Genomic DNA, 24,475 nt, shown 5'->3' with positions numbered 1-24,475 from the left:
AATCAATTCTTATAGATATGGTGGGATTCGAACAACTAAATATTAGATAAATTAGTGTTAAAAGTTTTTTAAAAAGCATATACTTTAAGAGTGTAAGCAATTGTATTATTTGTATCATATTAAATTGTCTCTATAGTTCCTTTTTTTTTTTTTTTTACGAACCACTTCAATATTTTAAGAGCTGACAGAGAGGTGAGCGATAAAAATAAGTACATATGTAAATAATTGGAATATGACAAGCCTCACCTGTTTTTCTCATGAATCTTTAGGATTTCATTTGTCTGTTGAAGAAGCTGCTTCTCTAGCTTGTATGTTGATAATGAATTCTCTAGCAGTTGTATTTCAAGTCGAGAAGTTTGATTTAGTACCTCAAGATAAAAGATAAAAGATAAAAACATTTCAAACTTTAATCACAAAGAGTGAAAAGAATTTTTTTTTTAATTTAGCTGTGTTTTCTTTTAAAATAGTATTTCTTCTGGAATAATTAATTAAATGGCCTACATTCTACTAATTAGAATGGAGAGCTTTGCAATGAATCTTAAACATGCCATTTATTTGAGGCTGAGGTTGCAAGTGAATGAGAAAATTGAGTTGTTAAATCCATTTTCATATTTAAATTTTCATGTCTTGAATCCCTGAGATATTCTACTCTGCTAGTTGTTTTATGTATGCATTATCCCCAATATTGATATTCTATACATGTTATCTCTGAGATAGGAAGCATTTCAAGGTCTTTGATATTGTATATAACTAATAACTAACAGGCAAGTAAAATATGCTCACTTTGATCCCTCACCTTACAAAAATCAATTATAAATGGGCAAACAACTCTTGACATAGTTTAGGCAGATTCATGACCACAGAGTTATTGAATACCTATCATATTAGGTCACACCAGCCCTTCCAGATATCATATCATTTCACAGACACGGGCACATGTTAATGGAGGAATTGCTACCATCACTTTATAAATGAAGAAATGGAGATTAGACAGAGGCCAAAATCCACACAGGAACCAAGGGAAGAACCGGGTTTTTGAACCCAGACAGTGTGACTCAATTTTAATGCTCTATACCAAAAACTAAAAGGGTTAGTTAGACTGTCTTGGTTCTTAATCTGCGGAAACAAAGTGACCAGGAACCCAGATCTCACTGAAGACAGATTGAAGTTATCCTTTCAACTGCACTACATTGGGTGCTCTAGAAGCTATAAATGTGCAACTAATCTTGAATCATAAAGACTCATGCTGCTGGCCAGGCTTTAATACAACATGAGTCTGTGAGCCATGAACCCAAACCTCCAAGCAATTATTGCAAACTGTAATCTGAGAGATACCTTCAAACTGTCCAATGTCTTTGTTTCTCCCTGCCTCTGTTCTATCTACCCTCTACCCTGCTCTTCTTTAAGCAAGGTGAAAAGGGCAAGGAAAAAAGTGTAATTAGCTTTAAAGTTTCCTTCGTCATTTGAAAACTTCTATACCACCACACTTTTCTTAGAACTACTTATTGAAAGAGAGCTGGAAAACCTTCTGGAGAGTCAATATCAATCTAAAGTCCACCTCTAAAACTGACGTCATTAGAGCTTTCCTCCTTTTCTGCAGCATGTCGAAACCTCGGATTATATCAGATCACATACCTTTTCTTTTTTTTTTTTTTTAAATTTAATTTTTTTTATTTTTTCAGCATAACAGTATTCATTATTTTTGCACCACACCCAGTGCTCCATGCAATCCGTGCCCTCTACAATACCCACCACCTGGTGCCCCCAACCTCCCACCCCCCACCCCTTCAAAATTCTCAGATCGTTTTTCAGAGTCCATAGTCTCTCATGGTTCATCTCCCCTTCCAATTTCCCTCAACTCCCTTCTCCTCTCCATCTCCCCTTGTCCTCCATGTTATTTGTTATGCTCCACAAATAAGTGAAACCATATGATAATTGACTCTCTCTGCTTGACTTATTTCACTCAGCATAATCTCTTCCAGTCCCGTCCATGTTGCTACAAAACTTGGGTATTCATCCTTTCTTTTTTCTTTTTCTTTTTTTTTTTTTACAGCTTTATAAACATATATTTTTATCCCCAGGGGTACAGGTCTGCGAATCGCCAGGTTTACACACTTCACAGCACTCACCATAGCACATACCCTCCCCAATATCCATAACCCCACCCAGCTCTCCCAACCCCCTCCCCCCATAAACCCTCAGTTTGTTTTGTGAGATTAAGAGTCACTTATGGTTTGTCTCCCTCCCAATCCCATCTTGTTTCATTTACTCTTCTCCGACCCCCTCAACCCCCCATGTTGCATCTCCTCTCCCTCATATCAGGGAGATCATATGATAGTTGTCTTTCTCTGATTGACTTATTTCGCTAAGCATGATACCCTCTAGTTCCATCCATGTCGTCGCAAATGGCAAGATTTCATTTCTTTTGATGGCTGCATAGTATTCCATTGTGTATATATACCACATCTTCTTTATCCATTCGTCTGTAGATGGACATTGAGGTTCTTTCCATAGTTTGGCTATTGTAGACATTGCTGCTATAAACATTCGGGTGCACGTGCCCCTTTGGATCACTACGTTTGTATCTTTAGGGTAAATACCCAGCAGTGCAATTGCTGGGTCATAGGGTAGTTCTATTTTCAACATTTTAAGGAACCTCCATGCTGTTTTCCAGAGTGGTTGCACCAGCTTGCATTCCCACCAACAGTGTAGGAGGGTTCCCCTTTCTCCGCATCCTCGCCAGCATCTGTCATTTCCTGACTTGTTAATTTTAGCCATTCTGACTGGTGTGAGGTGATATCTCATGGTGATTTTGATTTGTATTTCCCTGATGCCGAGTGATATGGAGCACTTTTTCATGTGTCTGTTGGCCATCTGCATGTCTTCTTTGCAGAAATGTCTGTTCATGTCCTCTGCCCATTTCTTGATTGGATTATTGGTTCTTTGGGTGTTGAGTTTGCTAAATTCTTTATAGATTTTGGACACTAGCCCTTTATCTGATATGTCATTTGCAAATATCTTCTCCCATTCTGTCAGTTGTCTTTTGGTTTTGTTCACTGTTTCCTTTGCTGTGCAAAAGCTTTTGATCTTGATAAAATCCCAGAAGTTCATTTTTGCCCTTGCTTCCCTTGCCTTTGGTGATGTTCCTAGGAAGATGTTGCTGCGGCTGAGGTCGAAGAGGTTGCTGCCTGTGTTCTCCTCGAGGATTTTGATGGATTCCTTTCTCACATTGAGATCCTTCATCCATTTTGAGTCTATTTTCGTGTGTGGTGTAAGGAAATGATCCAATTTCATTTTTCTGCATGGGGCTGTCCAATTTTCCCAACACCATTTATTGAAGAGGCGGTCTTTTTTCCATTGGACATTCTTTCCTGCTTTGTTGAAGATGAGTTGACCATAGAGTTGAGGGTCCATTTCTGGGCTCTCTATTCTGTTCCATTGATCTATGTGTCTGTTTTTGTGCCAGTACCATGCTGTCTTGATGATGATAGCTTTGTAATAGAGCTTGAAGTCCGGAATTGTGATGCCACCAACTTTGGCTTTCTTTTTCAATATTCCTTTGGCTATTCGAGGTCTTTTCTGGTTCCATATAAATTTTAGGATTATTTGTTCCATTTCTTTGAAAAAAATGGATGGTACTTTGATAGGAATTGCATTAAATGTGTAGATTGCTTTAGGTAGCATAGACATTTTCACAATATTTATTCTTCCAATCCAGGAGCATGGAACATTTTTCCATTTCTTTGTGTCTTCCTTAATTTCTTTCATGAGTACTTTATAGTTTTCTGAGTATAGATTCTTAGTCTCTTTGGTTAGGTTTATTCCTAGGTATCTTATAGTTTTGGGTGCAATTGTAAATGGGATGGACTCCTTAATTTCTCTTTCTTCTGTCTTGTTGTTGGTGTAGAGAAATGCAACTGATTTCTGTGCATTGATTTTATATCCTGACACTTTACTGAATTCCTGTACAAGTTCTAGCAGTTTTGGAGTGGAGTCTTTTGGGTTTTCCACATATAGTATCATATCATCTGCGAAGAGTGACAGTTTGACTTCTTCTTTGCCGATTTGGATGCCTTTAATTTCCTTTTGTTGTCTGATTGCTGAGGCTAGGACTTCTAGTACTATGTTGAATAGCAGTGGTGATAATGGACATCCCTGCCGTGTTCCTGACCTTAGCGGAAAAGCTTTCAGTTTTTCTCCATTGAGAATGATATTTGCAGTGGGTTTTTCATAGATGGCTTTGATAATATTGAGGTATGTGCCGTCTATCCCTACACTTTGAAGAGTTTTGATCAAGAAGGGATGCTGTACTTTGTCAAATGCTTTTTCAGCATCTATGGAGAGTATCATATGGTTCTTGTTCTTTCTTTTATTAATGTGTTGTATCACATTGATTGATTTGCGCATGTTGAACCAACCCTGCAGTCCTGGAATAAATCCCACTTGGTCGTGGTGAATAATCCTTTTAATGTACTGTTGAATCCTATTGGCTAGTATTTTGGTGAGAATTTTTGCATCTGTGTTCATCAAGGATATTGGTCTGTAGTTCTCTTTCTTATTGGGATCCTTGTCTGGTTTTGGGATCAAGGTGATGCTGGCCTCATAAAATGAGTTTGGAAGTTTTCCTTCCATTTCTATTTTTTGGGACAATTTCAGGAGAATAGGAATTAGTTCTTCTTTAAATGTTTGGTAGAATTCCCCCGGGAAGCTGTCTGGCCCTGGGCTTTTGTTTGTTTGGAGATTTTTGATGACTGTTTCAATCTCCTTACTGGTTATGGGTCTGTTCAGGCGTTCTATTTCTTTCTGGTTCAGTTGTGGTAGTTTATATGTCTCTAGGAATGCATCCATTTCTTCCAGATTGTCAAATTTGTTGGCGTAGAGTTGCTCATAGTATGTTCTTTTAATTGTCTGTATTTCTTTGGTGTTCGTTGTGATCTCTCCTCTTTCATTCATGATTTTATTTATTTGGGTCCTTTCTCTTTTCTTTTTGATAAGTCTGGCCAGGGGTTTATCAATCTTATTAATTCTTTCAAAGAACCAGCTCCTAGTTTCGTTGATTTGTTCTATTGTTTTTTTTGTTTCTATTTCATTGATTTCTGCTCTAATCTTTATGATTTCTCTTCTCCTGCTGGGTTTAGGGTTTCTTTCTTGTTCTTTCTCCAGGTCCTTTAGGTGTAGGGTTAGGTTGTGTACCTGAGACCTTTCTTGTTTCTTGAGAAAGGCTTGTACCACTATATATTTTCCTCTCAGGACTGCCTTTGTTGTGTCCCACAGATTCTGAACCGTTGTGTTTTCATTATCATTTGTTTCCATAAATTTTTTCAATTCTTCTTTAATTTCCTGGTTGACCCATTCATTCTTTAGAAGGATGCTGTTTAGTCTCCATGTATTTGGGTTCTTTCCAAATTTCCTCTTGTTATTGAGTTCTAGCTTTAGAGCATTGTGGTCTGAAAATATGCAGGGAATGATCCCAATCTTTTGATACCGGTTGAGACTTGATTTAGGACCAAGAATGTGATCTATTCTGGAGAATGTTCCATGTGCACTAGAGAAGAATGTGTATTCTGTTGCTTTGGGATGAAATGTTCTGAATAGATCTGTGATGTCCATCTGGTCCAGTGTGTCATTTAAGGCCTTGATTTCCTTGTTGATCTTTTGCTTGGATGATCTGTCCATTTCAGTGAGGGGAGTGTTAAAATCCCCTACTATGATTGTATGATTGTCGATGTGTTTCTTTGATTTTGTTATTAATTGGTTTATATAGTTGGCTGCTCCCACGTTAGGGGCATAGATATTTAAAATTGTTAGATCTTCTTGTTGGACAGTTCCTTTGAGTATGATATAGTGTCCTTCCTCATCTCTTATTATAGTCTTTGGCTTAAAATCTAATTGATCCAATATAAGGATTGCCACTCCTGCTTTCTTCTGATGTCCATTAGCATGGTAAATTCTTTTCCACCCCCTCACTTTAAACCTGGAGGTGTCTTCGGGTTTAAGATGAGTTTCTTGTAGGCAACATATAGATGGGTTTTGTTTTTTTATCCATTCTGATAAATGTGTCCCTGTGTCTTTTGATTGGGGCATTTAGCCCATTAACATTCAGGGTAAGTATTGAGAGATATGAATTTAGTGCCATTGTATTGCCTGTAAGGTGACTGTTATTGTATATTGTCTCTGTTTCTTTCTATCTACTACTTTGAGGGTCTCTCTTTGCTTAGAGGACCCCTTTCAATATTTCCTGTAGAGCTGGTTTGGTATTTGCAAATTCTTTCAGTTTTTGTTTGTCCTGGAAGCTTTTAATCTCTCCTTCTATTTTCAATGATAGCTTAGCTGGATATAGTATTCTTGGCTGCATGTTTTTCTCATTTAGTACTCTGAATATATCATGCCAGCTTTTTCTGGCCTGCCAGGTCTCTGTGGATAAGTCTGCTGCCAATCTAATATTTTTACCATTGTACGTTACAGACTTCTTTTCCCGGGCTGCTTTCAGGATCTTTTCTTTGTCACTAAGACTTGTCAATTTTACTATTAGGTGACGGGGTGTGGACCTATTCTTATTGATTTTGAGGGGGGTTCTCTGAACCTCCTGAATTTTGATGCTTGTTCCCTTCGCCATATTGGGGAAATTCTCTCCAATAATTCTCTCCAATATACCTTCTGCTCCCCTCTCTGTTTCCTCTTCTTCTGGAATCCCAATTATTCTAATGTTGTTTCGTCTTATGGTGTCACTTATCTCTCGAATTCTCCCCTCATGGTCCAGTAGCTGTTTGTCCCTCTTTTGCTCAGCTTCTTTATTCTCTGTCATTTGGTCTTCTATATCGCTAATTCTTTCTTCTGCCTCATTTATCCTAGCAGTGAGAGCCTCCATTTTTGATTGCACCTCATTAATAGCTTTTTTGATTTCAACTTGGTTAGATTTTAGTTCTTTTATTTCTCCAGAAAGGGCTTTTATATCTCCTGAGAGGGTTGCTTTAATATCTTCCATGCCTTTTTCAAGCCCGGCTAGAACCTTGAGAATCATCATTCTGAACTCTATACCTGACATATTACCAATGTCTGTATTGATTAGGTCCCTAGCCTTTGGTACTGCCTCTTGTTCTTTTTTTTGTTGTGAATTTTTCCGCCTTGTCATTTTGTCCAGATAAGAGTTTATGAAGGAGCAAGTAAAATACTAAAAGGGTGGCAACAACCCCAGGAAAATATGCTTTAGCCAAATCAGAAGAGATCCCAAATCGTGAGGGGGGAGAAAGGGGATAAAAAGGGGTTCAAAAAGAAAAAAAAAAAGAAACTATTTAAAAAAAGAAAGCCGATAAAGAAAAAATATAAAAAGAGGAAAAAAAATATATATATATTTGATAAACTATTTAAAAAACGTTAAAAAAGAAAACGGTAAAAGTTAAAAAAATTTAGCAGAAGAAGAGAAAAAGAAAAAAAAATTGAAAAAGAAAAAAAAATTAAATTAACTGCAAGGCTAAAAAATCATGGGGAGAAAGCCATGAGTTCCGTGCTTTGCTTTCTTCTCCTCTGGAATTCCGCCGCTCTCCTTGGTATAGAAACTGCTCTCCTCGGTAGGTGAACTTGGTCCTGACTGGGTTTCCCGTTGATCTTCTGGGGGAGGGGTCTGTTGTAGTGATTCTCAAGCTCCTTTGCCCCAGGCGGAGTTGCACCGTCCTTACCCGGGGCCGGGCTGAGTCATCCGCTCGGGTTTGCTGGGTTTGTTTCGGGAGCTTTTGTTCCCTGAGCGCTTTCCATAGAGTCCGGAGGGCGGGAATGAAGATAGCGGCCTCCCGGTCTCCGGCCCGGAGGAGCCGAGAGCCCGGGGCCCCACTCCTCAGTGTGCCCTCAGAGAACAGCGCCCAATGACTCCCGTCACCCTGGCCTCTGGCCGCGCTCCGAGCTGACCGAGCCTGCGACCGGTTCAAGGCAACCCCGAGCTGAGAGTCACTCCTCGGCTCTGTCTCTGTAGCCGGCTTCCCCGTTCTAATACCGGTAAGCTCTGCGACACTCAGACACCCCCGATCCTTCTGCGACCCTGCGGGACCCGAGGCCGCGCTGACCCCGCCTGGGCTTCACCCCAGTTAAGCCTCTGGAGCGATGTCCCTCAGCAGAACAGACTTTTAAAAGTCCTGATTTTGCTCCGTTGCTCCGCCGCTCGCCGGGAGCTGGCCCCTCCCCCCGCGGTCTATCTTCCCGTCGCTTTGGATTCACTTTTCTGCCAGTCCTACCTTTCAGATAGTGGTTGATTTTCTGTTTCTAGAATTGCTGTTCTTCTTCTCTTCATTCTCCCGTTGGATTTGTAGGTGTTTGCAATCTTTAGATAAGCTATTTAGCTGATCTCCCACTACCCGAGTAGTCTCAGCCTGCTACTTCTCCGCCATCTTGGCTCCCTCCGCCCAGATCACATACCTTTTCAAAACACACTGATATGACTAGGGCTGGACCTGGATTACAAGAGGCTATAGGGAAAGGGGATGTATTTTCAAGGAACGAGGACAAGGGCTAGGGTGAGATGAGAGAGGAAATTGTCTCAATTGCAAAATTTAAGGAGGCGTCAAAATTATTATATTTTAAGGGGCGCCTCGGTGGCTCAGTGGGTTAAGCCGCTGCCTTCGGCTCAGGTCATGATCCCAGGGTCCTGGGATAGAGTCCCGCATCAGGCTCGCTGCTCAGTAGGGAGCCTGCTTCCCTTCCTGCCTCTCTGCCTACTTGTGATCTCTCTCTGTCAAATAAATAAATAAATCTTTTAAAAAATATATTATATTTAAATATATTTTATTTTATTACTATTAAATTAAATTATTTACATTTGTATATAAATATATAAATAAAATAATTATATAAAATAATAAATTAAAATATAATATTAAAAATATTATAATATTTTAATGCAACATTTTAAAAGATCAAAATTAGTGCAAAATAATCCATATTGAACACAGCATAATTTTAAAATAAATATAGGATCTGCTTCTGCACATGTATTATTTAGTTTTGTGTGACTTGTCACCCAAGTCTCAACCCTGTTGGAGGGGTGTGAGGCAGAGGGTGAAGGAGTGGAGGACAGAATGATGAGATGGGGCATTAGTGCTTTAAGAACATTTTAAGGTTCTAGGATTCATTTTTACAATTGTCATAAATAAATATCTGAAAACCAGTCTAAAAGTTACTACTACTAATCAATACTTAGATTTGTGGAGTGGTTTAGAGATTTTTTTTTTTTAAGATTTTATTTATTTGACAGAGAGAGAGAGATCACAAGTAGGCAGAGAGGCAGGCAGGCAGAGAGAGAGAGAGAGAGAGAGAGGGAAGCAGGCTCCCCGCTGAGCAGAGAGCCCGATGTGGGGCTCGATCCCAGGACCCTGAGATCACGACCTGAGCCGAAGGCAGAGGCTTTAACCCACTGAGCCACCCAGGCGCCCCTGGTTTAGAGATTTAAAAAATATTTTCCTATTCTGAATCACTTCTTTTGAGGAAAAACAGGAGCAAGAGGAACTGGGATTTGAAGACAGAATTAGGAATCGCTCAGAAGACAAAATGGTAGAGAACATAAAGATTAGGGATACACAAGATGTGACTTTGAACTGTTAAACATACTTTTTTGTCCAGGGAAGTTTTTTGTTTGTTTATTAACTAGAACTACAATTCATAAAATAATTAAATAGGGCATGAGGCATCTGGATCTTTTGGTGACACTGAGAATACTGCTTGGCACAGAGAAGACACTCAGTATTGATTGAATGAACAAAAGGTATTTTGTCTCATTGAATTGGGCATATTATAAGCAGTTAAACTAAATCTGTTTTCTCTCTTATTCATCACACTCTCTCATCACACTTTCTGAGATCCTCAAATATCAAAATTTTTATTTTACAAAGAACAAAAACTGTTCTTCTCCATGTCTGAGAAGAAAATGAGAGAATACTGAGAACAGAATGGAACTGTCTAAAATTGAAATTGAAGCTGTTTATATCTAAGTTCAGAGACTACAACAGCTCCTAATTTTTCTCCACTTTGTCCTACCTCCAGTCTGTTTGCTACATAACACCAGAATGATCTTTCTAAAAACATAAATCACAGGCTCCTGGGTAGCTCAGTTGGTTGAGCAATCAACTCTCGATTTCATCTCAGATTATGATCTCAGGGTCAAGGGATCCAGCTCTGCTTCAGCTCCCCACTCGGTGGGGAGTCTGCTTGAGATTCTTTCTCTCTGACCCTCTCCCTGCTCATGCTTTCTCTTTCTCAAATACATAAATCTTTAAAAAATTAAATATAAACCCCATATGACATCACCAATATTAAAAATGCTAATGCCTTCTCTTGGCAGTCAGAACAAACTCCAAAGCTCTTAGCCTGGCCAATAAGGTCCTACATGATCAGAACGCTGCTTACTTCTCAGATCTCATCCTGCCACTCTAGTCCTTGTTTATTATGCTCCTTTTGTGCCACCCCAACATGCCAAATTCATTTCTACCTCAGGACCTTTGCACTTGTAGTTGCCCATACCTTGCCAGATGCATGGGTGATTTCTTACTCAATTCTTGCATAGCGAGGCCCTTCCTGGTCACTGTCTGTGATATAACTCCTCACTCTCCTCCATCAAGTCATCCTGTTGTATTGTCTTTAAAAAATCATCACTATTGGGGTTGCCCGTGTCGCTCAGTGGGTTAGGCCTCTGCCTTCGGCTTAGATCATGATCCCAGGGTCCTGGAACTGAGCCCCGCATCGGGCTTTCTGCTCAGCAGGGAGCCTGCCTACCCCTTCCCCTTTACCTGCCTCTTTTGCCTACTTGTGATCTCTCTTTCTCTCTGTGTCAAACAAATAAATAAATAAAATCTTTTTAAAAAATCATCACTATTGGAAATTATCCCGTCTGTTCACTCATGTGCTGTTTCTCTACCCCATGAGGATTTCAGTTGCACAGAGTCCTGCCTCTTCCAGATGGAGCTCTCCAAATTGCCAATGCTCAGCATGGAGTCCACAATGGCACAGAGCTAATTGTTGAATGATAAGCCAGACAATGGACAGTGAGTTATTTTTCAAGTTGGGTCACTGTCAGAGATAAGGTAGCAGGCCAGGTGAAGGTTAAGTGGGACTTCAGTGATAACAATCTAAAAATCTAACTCTAAAGCAGAATCGGAATGTGGGAAAAGGAAGGAGACAAATCCAAAATCTCGTTTAGTCCAGCATCAGTGTGAGGTTATCTCTGGCTACTTTTGTACACAAATGTCGAATCTTTCTCTTCTTACTCCATCACCTTGTCTAAATAGCTGCTTTATTTCATTTATCTCTGCTGTTATATTAAAATAGGCCTGAAGTTTAAAAATGAAGAACTGAGAGAACTGTATAGGAAACTATGATAAACTGACCACTTTCTTGCCATGTGTCTATGAAACTTGCTGCTTAGCAATAATCTAAGAGTTCCATTAAAATGACAAAAGGAATTTTATTCTTTAGCCTAAATATATTCCAAAGCACATCTCTGAGAGAGAGAGAGAGAGAGAGAAAGAACAAATGAATGAACTAGGAAAGGAAAGGAAAGGAAAGGAAAGGAAAGGAAAGAAAAAGGAGTGGGGCGCCTGGGTGGCTCAGTGGGTTAAAGCCTCTGCCTTCGGCTCAGGTCATGATCTCAGGGTCCTGGGATCGAGCCCCATATCGGGCTCTCTGCTCCGCGGGGAGCCTGCTTCCTCCTCTCTCTCTGCCTGCCTCTCTGCCTACTTGTGATCTATGTCTGTCAAATAAATAAATAAAATCTTTTAAAAAAAAAAGAAAAAGGAGTGAAGGGAAGGAAGGAGGGAGGGAGAGGAAAGGAAGGGAAGTGAAGGAAAGGGAAGGGAAAGGAAGGGAAGGAAGCAAAAAAAAAAAAAAAAAAAGGAGAGCAAAGAGTATGTAAAAAAAAGCTCCCAAGGAACCATTTCAAACCTTAAATTTTGCAGCATAAAGCACAGAGTAAGAAAGACATAAAACTTGAAACTGAGGATTTATAGACTCTAAAATGTTAGTCTTTTTTTTTTTAAAGATTTTATTTATTTATTTGAGAGAGAGACAGTGAGAGAGAGCATGAGCGAGGAGAAGGTCAGAGAGAGAAGCAGACTCCCCGCGTAGCCGGGAGCCCGATGCGGGACTCGATCCCAGGACTCCAGGATCATGACCTGAGCCGAAGGCAGTTGTCCAACCAACTGAGCCACCCAGGCGTCCCTAAAATGTTAGTCTTAATTTAAAAAAACTAAAATTGGGGTACCTGGGTGGTGCAGTTGGTTAAGCCTCCAACTCTTGGTTTTGGCTTAGGTCATGATTTCAGGGTTGTGAGATTGAACCCCGTATGGGCTCCATGCTCATTGTGGAGTCTGCTTAAGACTTTCCCTCCCTTTCCTCCTGCCTCTACCCCACTCTCTCTCAAATAAATAAATAAATCTTAAAGAAATAAACTAAAATTTAAACATAAAAATGACTAGTTTCTCAAACCAAGTGAGGTAGAGAATTTCGGCCACCTTCCCTTTAATAATTTAAAGAGTGCCTCTGATCTTCCTTAAAAGGAAAATCTCCCTCAAAAGAAACTTTTTCACCAGCTTATTAACTTTGAAATCAGCCTTGTTTGTAGTTTATACTTCCTCTTACTTTAATTATGCTTTTCAAATGAAAAATATAACACAAGGTATGATGCCATGGCAATTAAAGTTTTACAGAAAAATAAAGGCTGCTATGTGTTCAAAGGATCAGAAGATCACCATTTTACAAAGTTGAAGAAATAATTTATTTGTTCAGTGATAGGCAGTGTGACAAAGTATCACATTCCAGGTTAATTTCCAAGAGGAAGGTGGACAAGTAAGAGGGAGTTACCCTAACCGAGTTAAAACAGTGTCACTGAGGGGGTGACTGGATGGCTCAGTCATTTAAGTGTCTGACTCTTGATTTTGGCTCAGGTCATGATCTCAGGGTCATGGGATCAGCCCCCTAACCCCCACATGGATACCAAGTTGTATCCATGCTCAGTTCCGGGTCTCTTTGACCCCTCCCTCTGCTCCTTCCCCTGGCTCACATGCACTCTCTCTCTCTCACACACAATCAAACAAACAAAAAAATAAATAAGTAAAATATCAAGGGGGAAAAAAAAAGCATCACTGAGAGTATGGCAAGCTGGCATTTGTGCTTCCTGATGAGATGTAGTAGGAAATAACGAGTAATTTTATAAAGTACTCCCACCACCATGTTCAAGTCAATCTAATTGAGCCCTTACAATTCCAGTTTAAAGAAAAACCATGAGGAATGAGTAAATTAAAATGCGTCAGAAGGAAATACTCAGAAAAGTTCAGGAATATGGGACAGTATACAAAAACAATTGGTCCAGTTTCTTAAAAACCTCAAGAAAAAAAAAAAATTGGAGGATTGCTCTAACTTAAAAGAGACTATTATGTCTTAAAAACTAAAATGTGTATAAAATTTTGGGTAGAACAATTGAGGAAATCTGAATGTGAAAGTTAGGTAATCTGAGAGAATTACTGTTACTCTTAATCATGATAATGTTATAGAATTAATAGTACATAATTATCGTATGTAATATTAGTATTTTATTTATATTATATACATATATATTATATTTATAACATGAAAATCTAATTGGGTTATGGAGTTTAGTAGAGACAGAACTTACACTACAGAGCTAATCCACAGAGGAGTCAGATGGGAACCCAGGTAGTCTGTCTCTGAGTCTGACTTCTTTTCTATAGGCTCGTGTAGCTATACACAAGCAGCTTCTCTCTGGGGACCTGCCTTCAGTCAATAACAACTGCTATCAAAATGGTTTCTTTCGTATCACCATGCCATCTGCTTGTGGCAGCTAATGACATCCAACTTCCCTCTCCACTCCAACACTAAACTAGCACTATGAAGCAAGAAAGTGGTCAAATTTCTCTTGCTCCTTAGAGTACAGAGAATGTGCTGTCATCTAATGTTCTTAGTTGGTCAGAACAACTTTGCAGCAGAGTGTTTCTGTTCAAAGTCCGACTCTGACCCATCAGTTATTTATTGGTATACGTAAAAATCAACATACAACCTTTAGGATGTTACCTTTGGTCTTGGGAGCATCGGGTTGAAATTTACAGAAATTAAATATCTAATAATATTAGTTCATGTAATCATTTGACAAGGATTTATTAAGAGCTTACTGTGTGCCAAATTCTAAGGATAGAGCAGTGAACAAGACAGACAAAATCCCGGCTCTCTTGAAGTCTGCATCCTAGTACAAGTGTTGGCCAGCTTTTTCTATAAAGGGCCAGATAGTAGATAGATTGGTGGGTTATATGTTTTCTGGTATAACTACTCAACTCTGCCTTTTTATTGGGAAAGCAGCCATACACAACATATAAATGAATGAGTATAGCTGTGTTCAATAAAAACTTTATTTACAAAAAGAGATTGCAATTCAAATTTGACCTGTGGGTCATAGTTCACGAAGACCTCTCTGAATGGGTCATCAAACACTTTTTCCAGACCTTGTGAGAAAGTTAATTACCGTGGTATTTTCTTTGGATGACCCATTAACAAATTTATTTTACTGCCATTTTAACTACGCCAAGGTTAAATATTTATTCAGCTCTTCTCTCTTCAAGTTAAAGAGATCCAGTGGCTCAACTTTGAGAGCTGCCCTTTCAAATCTATTTCGGTCTAGAGATTGATGCTCATTGATTAAACTGTTCCTGAACTGGCTTAAGGTTGTAATTGTCCAATTGAAGTCCAAATAACAGGTGTGATAGTTCATGACCTCTGAGAAGCAGATGATAAAATGAGATTAGATATGCAAGACATTTATTAAGGGAAATACCTAATTTAAGGGAAAATTGGGAAGAAGACAGAGTGGTCTAGGAGTATCTTCTGGCTAGGATGCAGGTCTAATCACAGTAAAGAAAGGGAAGGAAAGGAGATTGAGTGAAAGTCTTAGCCTCCAGGGAAGTTGTGAGAAAGTTAGCAAGGCTAAAGGAGAGCCCTTAGCCAAAGTCATGTGTCAGTGGATTCTAACAGTTTCCAGGAGCAGGAATGACTAAGTATCACTACCACAATGTGTCACTGGCTACAAGTGGCCACTGGGAATTGTGCCCTCTGCACTACACAGTGATTTCAAAGCATAGCAGCTGGAACCATTGCTCAATGAAACACCCACAGTAGGAGATTGGAAGGATGCATTTCTTATGGATATATGAAAAGGCTCCACAGCTAATTAACTTGATGGAAAGTTAAGATAGAAATGGTTTAAACAAGTTTTGCCACATTAATTCAATTAAGCTCGCTGAGGATAAGGATTGCTTTACTTATGGCTGTATTCTATACTGTACCTATTAAAATCTCTTGCAGCAAGGAGATACCCAAAATTTGCATTTTAAGATTTGGTTAAATTCCATTCCTAACACAATGGTTTCTATATAAATAATTGGAAATTGGGGGAAACTCAGCCCAAGTGTCTAAGGAACTACCCCACAGTTACACAGCCAGCAAGTAAGGACAACTAGATTCTAGGATTACACGAGACGACTTCCAGGTACATAGTAACATGATGACAGTTGATGATACCATCGGCACAACAGCAACAGCAGCAGCAACTTTATCATTTATAGAAAACATTCAGGCGTTACTATTTAGGTTCACATTACTTTTGTTCTATCTAATTTCCATCTTACCTTCTGCCTGGACCCTTTTAGTGTCTACAGCCCTAAATAGAGAAAGGAATCCTGAGAAAGGCAGGAGGATAAAGAGAGCCAGTATAGAAAGCATGTAGACTCTGATGTCAGACTTCCGGGGGTCAAATCTTTGCTCTAACATTTACTATTAGTTGTCTCACCCAGGACAAGTTGTTTCTCCTCTCTAGATTTCAGTTTTCACATCTTTAAATGAGGGATGATGATAGTACCTACCCTCTAAGAGTTTTATTAAATTATTAAATAGTTAACATTTGTAAAGTTGCTCAGAACAGAGCTGAACACTAATTATTAGAGATGGATTTTAATATAGTTTGTCTACTAGTGCACCTCTAATCAAAACTGGCCTGTGGTAGAAGCCAGAAATGGACTTACAGGAAGGAAGGGACATGAATAATGTTTGTAACTAACCCCTTTATAGTGCACACTCAGAAAGAGGAACTGGAAGTAAAGAACATTTTGGCACCAACTGATAACAGAGTGAGAAAAACACCGTAAGTGAGACAAAGGAGGAAGGTATGGGCATGGTGCTGGCGCCTGACTCTCAGTGCCTTGTCTAGCAGGGTTATTTAGATGTGCTCATTATCTGTTTCTTTCCTGATTATGATGGTTATTGAACACACAAGTATTTTAAAATGGCATTGCAGTAAAACAATGTTTCTGCCACCTTTTGTTAAATTCAAGTCTAGAAGGTCTAGAGAGAGGACCAGAAAGAAATAAGTTTCTTATCTTTATAAATCATCACGTAAAAGTTAGCACATGGAAATGTATTGCAAATCCATTGTCCTAAGTTCCTAAAATAACTGAGAACCTGAATTCAGTTTAGGAAAAGCAACACATACCTGTGTGAAACAAAGTAGGAGTAATATGGGAGCAAAAACCTACGGGCAGGCTTTCATAGCACAAAAGGATCTACTGGTCTTTCTTTACAAAAATACTTAATATACAAGAATAGAGTGCATTTAGATTAAGGGATAATTTAAAATTCATTTTGTCCCTTGTTCCTGCATCTGTACTTGAGTGAACTAGAGTGGTTATGTCTAAGTAGAACGTGTTCTCTTGCAAAGGTTCAACTAAACATCACGTGTATATACATTCACATGAAAATGTTTTGGAGCAACACAGATTAACAGACAGCATAGACAGTTGGAAGACATTAAGATAAAGATGAAAAGAACACCCAGGATTTACTTCTTAAGGTAGGACATAGATGGTCTGAGCCACTGTCTTCCTTCTCTACCTCCCTCTCATTGCCAGTTCAGTTAGATCTGTGATTTTTTTAGATATTTTCTAGGTTTTAGCTATCTTAAAATTCTTCTTGGTGCATCCAATAAACTTTCTTTGGCCTTTAAGGAGTATTTAGTTTTAGCTGTTCCCCATTGAGAGAAGGGTTTTTTTTTTTTTTTTTTCCTATGAATTTTCTCTACCATTTTCCATAAAGTACATATTTCTTAACCTACAGATGTACAACAAGTTGCTATCTCTTACAAAAAAAAAAAAAAAAAAAAAGGATTTGGGGGGTAGAAAAAAACAAAGCCCTGCCAGGTAGGTCATTAAAACTTATAACATAAATACATAAAAATTTCAAATGTTCACTCAGGTATGGTAGTATTAACTGTCTTGTTCCAGTTTTTGAATATATAGAATTCTATGTAGAAGATGGTGAGTATTCTGTTCTTACAAAAACAAGAGAAAATACACGCATATTATTTATACTACCAGAAGTCAATATGTGCAGAAGACCAAGCTTGCCTGGTATGATGATAAATGATTAAGTAAAGTTTCAAACTTTCTAGTTATAATACGTAGTCTTCTCTTCCCCATCGCCTGTGGTTATTGATGATGGTGTGTAGCAAAAAATATTTGCCAAAGCCATGTGATTTACTGCTCCATTGTAATCCTCATTTAAGTTCTTATTTATTTTGATGATTAGCATTGCTAATCAAGAGGGATAGAAAAGGAAAGAAATGAGAATGCCTCCATTTGAATGCCAGATTCAATTGACTAGCTGTATCAATATGGGGAAACTGCTCAAACTTTTCTGACCTCTGTCTGCTTTAAATGGTTTTCATAAAAATCATTTGTATCTGGGAAAGTTGTCTGTGTAATATATAATTCTCTGTCCATATAAATGGTCATTGTTCTTTATCTTTAAATATCATTATATGATCTATGATGCCATTAACAGAAATAAAATAAAGCAGAAATAAGGTTGCATCTTGTTTTTGAATTTATATTGCTAAAATATTTAAACTTAAGGAGGCCCTTAAGCTGAGATGGCTCTAATGCCTAATGGCTCTAATGCCTTGGTAACCTATAGAAGTAAATCAAAGCCTCAGCCAGAGTCAGTGCACTTCAATCCCAGAAAATGAAAGTTAGGAACAATCAATTACAGCCAACAAGGCTCTCCCAAATAAGGCAACTGCTGAGGCTATAGTCAATCAAATAATTTCCTTGCTTTGCTTCTGCATCTCCTCTGTTCAAACCTTTCCCTTAGATCACACAGTAGACTACTCCTAACCACGTTCAGCTAAGCACTGCTCAACTTGAGTTGATGCGTGCCCAAATAAATTCTTGAAAATTTCGATAAGCCTCAGTTTATTTTTTAAAATATATTTCAGCTTTGTTTCCAGAAATCAATTACCTTGAGATAGACTCATCCTCTGGGATTCAGAATGGTAAATGGGATAACCATTTCCGTGGTGAAAAGGAGACCAAGAGATCATCTTCAAATCACCAAAAATATTTTCACTCAACTGTAATAGTGGGTTTGTGACTGATGATGAATGGGCATTTTACTGATTTGTACTGAAAGATTATGACTGTACATAAAAAAAAAAAGTATGTCATTGTCCATGGTAGGATGATACAGATATTATGTGGAGAGTTGTAATTGACTTCTCATTATAAAATCATGCTAAATAAAAAAATCTACACATTGCTGATGAGCTCACTTGGTTTTCCTGCCTGTCCACTGACTGTGCCAAACCTCTGCCAGTGCCCTTGTGGCTGGTGCATTACCAGAGACGAAGCAGGGCAGGTCAGAAATGCACATCAAAGGCACCAATTTGACCCAAATGACTATTCTGTTTGACACATATCATATCACAGTTGGTAGCTGCAGTGTTTATTTGAATTTCAATGCTGATTAAGCCCTTTGCCAGTCCTGTTTTTGCAAACACATGCAAAGCTAAATACACCAACCCTTGTTACATCAAAGGAAACATGCATAGCGCGTCAGGCAGTCACTGTTGTTATTACCAATAAACAAAAATGTATATGTTTCCCCAATCTCGGTGGTGAAATGTGCTCTGTGTTTATGGAGTAAGCTAAAGGGGAAAAAATTTTCTAAGTGAAGAGTTTGTCGACTCTGGCCCAGGGGTGTACCTGGGTCTCAACATCTGTCAGCTTTCTGGTCTGTTCTGCGGTTTGAGAGAGGAGGCTGGTTCCTATCTCGAGCATGGTGGCTGTGTGGTTCTGAACTGCATTCTGCTGTATCTGGGCCATCTCCGACTTCATATTTTCCACAATGTAGTTCTCAATCTGCAGGAGATAAAGGACAAAACATACTACATCATAAGCAAAGTCTCTCGGAGCATGGAATATTTACAACGACAAAACAAGACACAGCTGGCAAATCAGCCATCTGGCAGGGATCTTCTGAATTTCTGGGAGCTGGGGAAATGGGAGCAGAGCACACAGGAACCCAGTTGCTAGCAAACTCCTAATATACCAATACATATATATAATCATCACAATCGTAACAAGTTATTTGTACTTGGGTAGTGCTTTCTTATTTTCTACAACTCCTTCAACCCTCACAGCAAAGATGTGAGTTAGGCACTGATGGCCTCATTGTTTTTTGTGGGTTTTTTGTTTGTTTGTTTTTATTTGTAGCTGAGGAAACAGAATCAGACAAAGGTCAATGATGAGCCCACGGTCACCCAGCAAGAATGCAGCAGTGTTCGTATGATCATTTAAATCTATATCTTGGTTCTCTGGTCTTTTCATTATACCATATTGCCCACTAATCTCTGAGAAAAATTCAGCCTCTTGCTTTCATTTCTGTAATGAAAAGTAAAAGATCATGCTGGGTTAGAGAATTACACAAGGGGTGGGAGGAAGACAGATGCCCAAAACACAAGCTTTTAAGGGAATAGTAAAGTTCAGACAACACTATACGGAATAAGCTGCAGAGGCAGTGAAAACCATTCTCGGTGCTCCTTTAATTTATTTTAAAAAATAAAATAAAATAAAAAGGCAATGAATGTATAACCCATCAAGCAGCATTTACCCTCCCTGCCTTGGGTAACATTTCGTCCTCTATGGTGCCATCTTGGAGAATACTATGGTTGTAAAATAAATTGTACCATGGGGGCCAGGAAGAATTATTAAGTGACTTACTGGAAGGGAGGGTGCTAGGCACTGCAGAGAATAAAGCCGAGCATAAGCACTGTTTGAAAAACACAGAAGAAGCCCACACTTCCCTGTCGGTGCACTTAATTCTCCCCCACCACCCTGTGGTGACTACATTTTATTACCCAATTACACATATGGGGAAACTGCATCCCAGAGAAGTCAGGTCCAAGGCCACACACCACAAAAACAGCCAGACTTGGATTTGGGTACTAGAGTCCTTAACTTTCATACCAACACTCTCAACCACTTGATAGCTCTGCCAAGTTGTGCTCCACAAACCGGGTTCCAAATCATTAACAGCTACGTGATTTTTACTGATTTAGTGGACCATAATACATCCACTATTTTATAATCCATAGGAACATTATTGTCATGTAATAAATACAGTCTAAAGCTAAATTCCCCTTTGTGAAACCTTGGCAGCTTACTTTCTAACACCATCTCTTGCTTATTTCTATTTATCAAACATAAATCTGCCCCATGTGAAAGAAAATGAAAGGTTAGAATCAAACTCATATTGTTATTAATAAATTCTGACTATGTCCTTGGTAATATCAAGTAACGCCCCTTCATCCTTTATTCTGAAATTAGAAGTAGAGGGGAAAAAATCAACCTACAAACATCTGTTATAAAACAAATACAACACAGGTTAGAATAAATACCTAGAAATTATCTTGACAAAACATTTAAAAAACAATAGAAAGGTAATGGAAAGGAAGGTAGGTCAGAGCATCAGGCATCTGTTGTTTTGGATTTTGCATCATATTTCCCCTTCTCTCATAACATCCTTTGACTTTTGAGGGAGGATTTATAAATGGGTATATTCTTAAAAGTGGGAGGAGAATCTCCATCATGGAGGTGATACCCAGTGTATACAACTGACACTCATTAATTGTCTGTGTGACACTCATTAATTGGCACTGAACTAAGGGCTTTCTTTTTATAACAGTACTTAACCTTTACAAGTTTATGTGGTGGGTATTGCTATAGCTGCTTTATAAGTGAGACTATTAAGGCCTAGAAAATCCACAGCAATTTGCCCTAGAGAAACAGTAAGTACCCCCAACGCCAAAACCCACATTCTCAATCTCTAACCTTTTCAATTTAACACTATTTAATTACTCTGTGGTTTTACTATGTAGAGCCTCAACCTTGTGTATTTATCAAAACCACATGAGAAGCATTTTAAAAATGCAGATGAATGTGCAACACACTGGAACTCTGAATCGGAATTTTCAAGGGTATATGCTGGACAACTTTATTTTTAAAAGCTTCCCAATACAATTCTGATTTAGGCAAAGACCAGTGCTTCTCAAAGTGTGGTCCACAGAATAATTGTCTATATGAGACCTGTTTGTCAACAGTCTGTCACAAAATGAAGAAACTGTAGTAGAATGCAAATTACCTTTGTCACTAAGCACTACTACAAATATAGGGTGTGTGTGTGTGTGTGTGTGTGTGTGTGTGTGTAGTAGCAAGACTCTGTCAATGAAGAAAGTGATGCTCTAATGCTTTAATTTACGTTCTGGAGAAAACTTCTTACCTTGTTTGCAAATGACAACAATTTCATTGAGTAGCATTGATTTAGACCACCAAATTTATTCAATGTCACATTCGCTGCTTACCAAGAAAGTTCAAATAACAACCTGGTTTCCCACGTAGATTTGTCTGGTGAGAGAGAATTCACCAATCAGTGAGCTCCAATACAGATCTGCTTGATATTTATACGCCATTTTTTTAATAGTAGGCTCTAGGCCCAATGTGGGGCTTGAACTCATAACCCCAAAATCAAAAGATGCATGCTTGACCAGCTGAACCAGCCAGGCATCCCTATATATCAATTTCTTATGCAGTTGGTTACTGGGAGTTATTTCCCAGAGCTTAACTTGCTCTGGGTATAATATAATCATTTCAGTCTCCATAAAGGAAGATACCTTCTGGCATAGAGCTAGTACATCAAGGCTCAGCTGCTTTGTGATCCTATCTTTGTCCACTCCTATCTATTTATTCTGTATTATTATGGCTTTTCTTAACTGTAAAAGTTAACACCAGCAAAGCAACATAACTGCTTTACATAGGCATTCATCACAAAGATCCTCCCAATTCTGCTAACTCTGCTGTAGAAATATAGTAGGTCTCCAACCTATACTAAAATTCTTATTTGGGCTGCCATGATTAGTAACATGTATATAACTCTAGTCAATTATTTTTTAATCAAGTGGGGCTGCTCTCTCTAGGAGTAACTGCCTTTTAATGCAAAAGATAATGGCACAGTTAAGGAGCAAAAACCAGATGTAGTTGATTTAAAGACTGAGGAGGGAGGCAGAAGTCAATATACAATGTGTGATTAATAAGGAGGGCTACTTTCATCTTATCTCTAAACATTCCTCTGTAGATATAGAACTGTGAAATACATCTTGATGTGTCCTATCAGCCAGATTCAGGAAAAATTTGTAACAAATTCAATTGTCCTCATATAGTCCCTACTGGTTTTAAAAATATGTTTGCAAAATATGATGGCTACTTCAAGTTTTAATATTTTAGAAACATCTAAGATGCAGACCTGAGAGATTATAAAGCAGGAGACTCTCAACTGGAAGCATCAAATAATTTGATGGTTCTTCCACTCTCAGTGTCTGACTCTAGATAAAGTACTGGCCAAAAGACCAGCAAGAGAAGGTAGGATGCCACTTGAAATGAGATAATGAACAATTAATGATGTTTAAAGCAAAGAAATAATGTTAAATTTGTAAAGTGATTCAGTGTTTCAAAAAGCTTTCATACACATTGACTGGATTCATACACCAACCCTACATGGGGAGTATTGGATCTATTTTCTGATTTAAGAGATGATGCTCAGAGGCCTCAGGTGACTTAATAGAGATGAAAGAAAGGACTCAGCTCTACCTTCTGCTGTTCCTTCCACTAGCTTCAGATTTAGGAGAACTTCTCTGTTACTGGACTGGTTGGTTGATTGATTAATAAATGAGTGATTTCCTTTTTAGCCAGTTCACTGAGAACTAATTTATGCACTGCTTCGAGAAAAACATGCCTCATTGGAGAGTGATTACTTTATTCTGCTTCACCATACTGGATGCCAAGTTAATTTGAAGGGAGGTAAGAGGTTCTAGGGCCAGTTATGTGGAAAGTTCACTTTGCTAGCACTTTTAATGCAGTGGGTCATTAAAAATTCTTTCACCAATTCCTACCTTTTTTGCTTAGTATGAGATTTATAACATATTTGTTTTCTTCTACCCATTCTATTTCTTGCAAGCTATTCTAAAATAATAACAAGAGAGTAACAACAAGAGCACACTAAGCCTCTACTAAGGTTAAGTATCTTCTTTTTAACAGTCTAGGCACTGTACTGCTTCCTCATTTTGCTGATAAGGAAACGGGAAGTTAATGTAAATTGTCTACCATCACACATGAGTGGGTGAAAGAGCTAGTATGTTGGTTTGAAAGAGGTTAGGTGGCCCTGCAGTTTGTGCTCCATTCTACAGACAGTCATCAAGCACAAGCACACTATCGCTAATGTCATAGACAAATACTGGTAACACATAATATTCATGCAGGAAATACATAAAGTGAAGGCTACAGAAAAGATGAGGAGGAACTTGTTTAAAGATAGATAATTTTTCATTTTTTAAAATTTAATCATTTTCATACAGATTGATGACTACAAGGTGCTGGGAAATGTTACATGTAAGAAAGCACATATACAGTCAACTGTGTGACAAGTTGCATTATTAAGTAGAGAAAAAATATTTTTAAGAAGTCAAGATTATCAGTCATTTGCAGTTCACTCACAAATCATTTGCCCATGTTTTTTGCCCAATGAGTAGTAGGGCTTTCCAAGATGAGACAACAGTTTTGAGAGAGCTTTCTTACCGGGTCTTCAAGATTCTTGCTGCTTCGGGTTCATGAGAACCAAAATCTGTGTGATATTATGACATGTCTTGCATATGAAATGCATTCTCTATCATTTCACTTCAAGGCCTCTCTTAAACAATAGCATATCTTAAAGCACAAAGAATAGAATTTCTCCATGTAATTCTTAAGAAAAAAAAATTTTAAGCCCTATAAAAATTGACAAAGGTATTGTTCACTTAAAATATGTTGTAGATTAAGTGGACTCTTATTGAATGTTGGTGCATATGGTACTACTCAGTTATGGCAAAACAACCGTGAAATAAAGTAAAAGGGTAAATATGGGAAAGCAATAAAAAGGTAAAACAATGCAAAAAATGCCTTAAATGTTGATAGTTTTATCTAATATCCTTGTTTCATAAATCAGTGACAATACTGAAAATGCAACTACCTCTAGGTTTATGGTTTTATAAAAAGATGGTTTAGGCCAAATATACTAT

At 38.4% G+C, this 24,475-nt stretch overlaps 1 protein-coding gene across 6 annotated transcripts in view; it reads right to left on the bottom strand.

Annotated features, from left to right (window-relative positions):
- The window catches only part of ANGPT1 (angiopoietin 1), a 257,731-nt gene that overhangs the window by 82,517 nt on the left and 150,739 nt on the right, over positions 1-24,475 (bottom strand). For all 6 annotated transcript variants that reach the window (XM_047727465.1, XM_047727463.1, XM_047727464.1 and 3 more), the window contains 2 exons: positions 19,074-19,229; positions 247-368 (listed from right to left, as the gene is read on the bottom strand). In XM_047727465.1, the coding sequence (XP_047583421.1) occupies positions 247-368; positions 19,074-19,229 (278 nt within the window). The remainder of the gene's footprint in view (positions 1-246; positions 369-19,073; positions 19,230-24,475) is intronic.

This window comes from Lutra lutra, chromosome 4 (genome assembly GCF_902655055.1).
Source record: "Lutra lutra chromosome 4, mLutLut1.2, whole genome shotgun sequence".
NCBI classification, from domain to species: domain Eukaryota; kingdom Metazoa; phylum Chordata; class Mammalia; order Carnivora; family Mustelidae; genus Lutra; species Lutra lutra.
This window is presented reverse-complemented; position numbering and strand designations above follow the sequence as displayed.